This window comes from Hypanus sabinus, chromosome 4, assembly GCF_030144855.1.
Source record: "Hypanus sabinus isolate sHypSab1 chromosome 4, sHypSab1.hap1, whole genome shotgun sequence".
In the NCBI taxonomy this organism is placed as follows: domain Eukaryota; kingdom Metazoa; phylum Chordata; class Chondrichthyes; order Myliobatiformes; family Dasyatidae; genus Hypanus; species Hypanus sabinus.
This window is the reverse complement of record NC_082709.1, coordinates 123,963,296-123,969,105: the sequence shown is the minus strand read 5'-3', so window position 1 is coordinate 123,969,105 and position 5,810 is coordinate 123,963,296. Positions and strand designations below refer to the sequence as shown.

The following is a 5,810-nucleotide window of genomic DNA, read 5'->3' as shown; positions in this document are numbered from 1 at the left end:
GAATTATTTATTTAATCGTTTAAGTTTTGTTTATGAGGTGTTGTTTTCTCATTGAATGGGATGTGAATGGGATTTCATTAATTTCATGTCTCTACTTGGCTACTTGTAGTTGTACAACTTGGAGATCAAATGAACCTGACGCTTGCTTCAAATAATGTCAATAAATGGATGGTACCGTTCACTTAGAGTAAGCTTACGTTGCACGTATAGATTCCAGAGGCTGGTGTTTCAATCTACTGTAGTGACAATAGCAATAACCTTGACACTAGGTCGGAACATTCTTCTGTTGAGATCTATTTGAGAGCTTTCAGAAGCAGTTTGATCTTGTATTTATCCTTCCTCGCCCTCATTCTATCCCTATTTATCATTTTCACCCCGTATTGAAATTGCGTCATTTATGTATGGTTAAATATAAACAGGGATTATGTGATTTTTTTTAAATACATTGCGTCCAAAGCATTCTTGATGTGAAATGAAGCAATGTTAATTTCATCATCAGGAAATAGTTACGGAGTAACAATATAGATTGAATAGACGAGGTCCGAGAGCGTACAACTCGCCCCGTTTCAGGAGACGTCGGCCACTCGGGTTTGACCCTTCCAGTTAAAAGGGCAAATACTAACATGGGAAAAAAAAAGCAGCTTCTGCCCGTCACCGCTATTTTTAGTTGGAACAACTGCCAGCCTCGTCAGGAATCTTTTCGCTGGTTGCTTCTAAGCCGGATTGATGTACAGCCCCCAGCTCCCAACCGACTCCTGCCCGTCCAATAACACCTCAGTTATTTCGATTCCCAGTTTTACCAGCACCCAGCATCCCACCTGCAGGTTCGGGATAACAAGCTGAAAATCCCCACTCATCTGTCAAAAAGACGGCCGCCAAGTTACAGGTAAGATTTTGGAAAGTTTTAAGCACTTTCTCCCGTTCCCTATTGGTGCAGTCGAAGTCCGGGTGGTACGTCTTTGAGTGGATTTAATAAAGCGCAAGGGAATCCAGTCCGAAAGGAAGAACTTTAAACGACGCACGGAGACAGCGATAAAGGAATCGAACGCGAAGCTCGTAACAGGGATTGTCATGAAAAGTCACTTTCTCTCACTCTCGCCTTGTATGACCTTGTTGGGCTGACTTATCTCTTGGTGCAGCCTGCGCCAGGTCCAGTCCAGTGGCTGTGACGTGACGGTCTCATAAAAGCGGGATGACCATTCCTGTCCCGCCTACAGCCTGTCAGCTTGCTGCGAGTTTCCATCTCTGATGGAGTGAGTCATTCGGGTGCTTGCCACCGTGTATTCCGATTCTTACTCCGAGGATTTGAATCTCGAGAGTATCCCCCCCCACCCCCATCCCATTTTGTTAGGCGCAGCGGCTTGAAACATTCCAGGATTTTAACACATTTATTATCTTTCACCATCGTGGCCTTCGGCAGGACATTTGGCATTAAAGTTGTCCTAGCAGCAACATCCTCATACCTCATTATGAATAAAAAATGAAGGTTTTCTATTCCACTCCGATAGATTTCCATGTTTGGAACAAGTAAGTCATTTCAAACGGTTTCATCTCAGCAATTATTAGCTCCCTCGCCTCCCTGAAACCTGATTGCTGATCCCCAATGGATCGCTGGATGTGACGCTACTATTTACTAACACCTTCCCCTTTCTGCTGCAGCTCCAGACGCAAATCACACAGTTCTCCATTAACGAACCGGCTGGAGGGCCTGGTTCCTTTGAGTGTTTGTTTGTTGTTGTTGTTGTTGTGACTGAGTTGGACAAACCAAAACTTCATTCAAGTGCATTCACACCCACGAACACCCTCTTCTTTCCGAAGCATCATACAAAGAGTATCGAGAGCGTATTTTCGATGTCTATTAAAGATTCAGCCAGGTTGCAATGAACAGAGGATCAAATGTTTATAGCTGTGTCCCTGTAAGAGGTCTCCAGGCAACACTGAAAGATAATCTTCAGTTCGGCCTCCAACAACGCTGCAGCAATCCTGTTAGCTCCAGCACCCTAACAGTACAGTCCTGCATTCCGAATGTTTGGATTTAATTGTCTTTTCTCGTTTCTAGCGGGAAACCAGGCCTCTCTTTACAAGATGTCCAAGCGAAGCTCCAACGTCAAGTCTATTCAGGTGAGGCGGATAAAACTTGCCAGCAAGTTGCCAGACGCGCGTAGTGGGGGGGGGGGGGGGTGGAGAGAGTGAGCTGGTGATATCCGAAGCTGAATCCTATCCGGAGTTATTGTGGACTGTCATGATTGCTTGTCCATGCTTAACTGGTTGCTTTGTCTGGAATAATTGCAGGCCAACATAAACATACCCATGGGTGCCTTGCTGCCTGGAGCTGGCCATCCTAATAAAAGAAAAGAATGTACAATAGAAGCTGATGAGGTAAGAGAGGAAGTGAATTCCTGCAGGTACAACCCTCTTAGATATAAACAAATGCTGCCTTTAGAAATGCAATCATTAGTATAATTTGGCAGAATTAACAGCATTTTCCACAAACTGATAGTGTACTCTCATGGATTTGGTGGAGTGTTAAGTACACCCCTGCTTTCTGCAAACTAATCCATGGGATAACTAATTTCCAGCTGAGAGGGAAGTGGAGGCATCTGCTTCAAGTTGGAGTGAAGAGTTTTGAAAGAATTGGTGCGGTTTATGGCAATATACCAGGATTAGAGAAACAATGCCATGACTTTTCTTCAGTTGCTCCTTCATGGAATGCTGGTAAGTCAGGAGTTCTGTTAATTACCAATCACCAAGGTGGTGCTAAGCCGCTTCCTTGTACCTCTAGTTAGGACATTCCCACAGTGCTCTTCAGAAGGGTTCTAGTATTTTGGTCTATGTTTGGCAATGTTTGACAAATTGTTTCTAGATCAGTGCAGGGTATACTGTATCTCAGAGAAAAATTGGTGATGGTGTCTGCTTGTGACCTCTACCATCTAGTAGACCTTTGTTTCTAGGTGTCAAAGGTCACAAATCAGGGATAAGAGCTTTGACAAAAGTCTTTGTTAATTGCTGTACTGCATCTCACAGTGTCTAACCTTCACACCGGTGGAGTGAATGTTAGGTGGTAGAGGATGTGATGCCAATATAGATGGCCAGTTTGCCTGGGGGTGTTTTAAGCTTCTTAATTGCTGTTTGAACTATAACTCATTAAGGCAGTTGGAGATTGTTCCATCACACTCTTATGCCTTTTCACTGACAGAAAGGCTTTTGGACAGGCAGGAGGCAAATTAATTAAGGCTGTAAAATGGGTTACAGCATTTGTCTTGTCCACATGTGTCTGGTCAATGATGAACCCCAGGATGTCAATGTCAGGGAATTCAACGTAATGCCATTCAATGACAATGAAAGGTGTTAATTCTGTTGATGATGGAGATTGCTTGGCATTTATACAGTCCATAATTTAATAATATCCATTTCACATAATCCTCATTATCCAAAGAGATGCCAATGGAACTGAACACAGTGAAATCATCAATGAATAGATGCAGAGAGAAGGTCCATAATAAATAGAACACTAGAACATTGGTCTGGGAACTCCTGCCGTTGTTTCCCGGAACTGAGAAAATTAGCGTTCAGCATCCCTTTTGTGACTCCTAACAGTAGAGTGTTTTCCCCATTATTCCCTTTGCCTTCAATTTTAATATAGCTTCGATTATTACACCGTTAATGAAGAGCAGTAAGGACAGCAGAATTCTTTCCTTATCGGGTATTAGTGAAGTAGTTGGAATTCTAAGAACAACCTTGTAATTGCATGATTATTATTACAAATTCTAACCATCTTAGTAATCCAGGTACATGAATTGCCAAAGTTGAGGAGTATGGATTTGTGACTCTATTATTAGCCCTAACTTCTGGATTAAACATTCAGCAAATTAATCACTATAGTGCACTATCAATCTCATTTATGCAAGTCAAGATATGACATTTTATTTTGCTCAATTATTCCTCAGCTTGAAAGAATTTTGGAGCCATGCCTCCTCTCCCACTCTTAACACTGTATGAATTTAACACATTAGCTAAGACCTTTAATCTAATCTGGCTGGCAAAAGTTGAAAGCACCAATATTCCTGATCAATGTATAAGAACATGCAATATAATACAGAATCATCTGACCTTTATAACTTTGGAACACATGCCTTGTACATAAAGAAAGACGTTCATATACAAAGTGCTCTTCCATTTGTCCACAGAATGTCCCAAGGTGCTTTCAAATTACAGAAGGTTTTTTGAAGGGCAGTTACTATTGCAATGAGGCAAACACAGCAACTAATTTGCCCACAGTTGTTTAAACATAATTAAAACAACATAGCAGCAATTAACCTAGCCTGTTTCAATATGTTAGGTAAGGAGTTAAATATTGTCCACGTTACTTGGGAAGTCTCCCTTTTGCGGCTTTGAAATGCTGTTGTACGATCAAGTTGCAACAGAATCAGATATTTTTGACAATGCGGAATTGTCATAGTTCTGGGCTGACATGGAAGTGTAAAATTTGTACTCAAATCTTGTGTCACTGGAACAGATTTGATGCCATAACTTTCTTACACGGAAGTACTAACTGTAGAATTGAATCATGACTCATGCTACTGCAGGGTTGCAACAGCAAATTCACAACCCTTTCAGTCAACAGTGAGAGGCTACCAATGGACCAAAATTGCTTTCTGGCCCTGGTGTAAGGAGTAAAGTTGTTAATTTTTCTATGTAATTCTTTTCATCTAATGCAGGGGACATGCAATAAGTCAGACGAGAAGAAAGAGCTGCCTGGAGCAGTGAAATTACCAGGACCTGCTGTCAACCTCAAGCAGCTCCAAGATGCCAAGAGTGAGCTCAAATTTGTCCCCAAGGTTGAGTAAAAGAAATTCGGAACACTAACTATTCTCATGGACTTTCACTCTGCGCTCATGCAGACTGGCAATGGGGTACTCGTGCCCAAGATTTTGTACAGGCTTTAGTAGAATAAACCAATGACTTATACAAAGCCTACCCTTCACCACTATTGCCTCCAGTACGATACAAATCAGTGTTCATATTCATTCTGACACTTTCCTTCAGAATGTAATCATGAAATTTATTATAAACTATCTAGAATTTATTAAACCACTAGACTTGCTAAATTTGATATATGAATATTAGATAAATATATATGTTTTAAATAAGGATACATGACAATGTCTAAGAACGTGCTGACTGGTTTGGACTGAATCCTTGCCCACTATAAGATTCTTTGTTGCAAGTCTACTGAACAGTAATAAACAATGCACTAACACCTGAACTATGATTACGTTTACATTCATTTGTTTACTGATGCTTTGAGTGTGCATAGGTCAAATTACAACTCATCCTGGCCCTCAATAATTGGAGGATTATAACAAAATAGTTATTGAAACAGGTTTTTCATGTCAGCATATTTATAAAATCTATTTAAGAGCATTAACCGCAGTACTAATTGTAAAATAGTTTGCCCAATCTCAACAGAGAACCACGAGCTTTCTACACACCAGTAGAGATTTCAGGGCTGTTTCTAAATTGAATCTGTCCTGTGGAAACAGAGCAGAGCTGATTCACAACAGAGTAGGTGAACTGACTACTCTGTTCCACACCACCCTGGCCTTTCAATGGGCCTTACCCTGAGTGGTCGTGCAGCAGATTTGCTCAGCATCTAAGCAAAGCAGGATTCTGTAAGTTTATGGGATACTGATACAAGCATTGAAGAACAATCAGACATACCGTGAGCAGTAGACAAACCTTCCAACTGTACCTGGATGTAGAAACAGTGACTTCAACAAAGGTGAGTGAGAAATAATTTTTTGATGACC

General features: G+C 41.2%; 1 protein-coding gene across 2 annotated transcripts; it reads left to right on the top strand.

Annotated features, from left to right (window-relative positions):
- The first annotated feature begins 581 nt into the window (after window positions 1-581).
- smpx (small muscle protein X-linked) lies at window positions 582-5,254 on the top strand. 2 transcript variants are annotated; one of them, XM_059966158.1, is made up of 4 exons: window positions 582-886; window positions 2,060-2,121; window positions 2,293-2,379; window positions 4,719-5,254. In XM_059966158.1, exons 2-4 carry the CDS (start codon window positions 2,086-2,088, stop codon window positions 4,845-4,847), a joined length of 252 nt encoding a protein of 83 aa, XP_059822141.1. In that variant the 5' UTR covers window positions 582-886; window positions 2,060-2,085; the 3' UTR covers window positions 4,848-5,254. The 2 variants fall into 2 exon arrangements, with proteins under 2 accessions (XP_059822141.1, XP_059822140.1); XM_059966157.1 differs by lacking the exon at window positions 582-886 and having other exon boundaries at window positions 1,941-2,121.
- The last annotated feature ends 556 nt before the right edge of the window (window positions 5,255-5,810 follow it).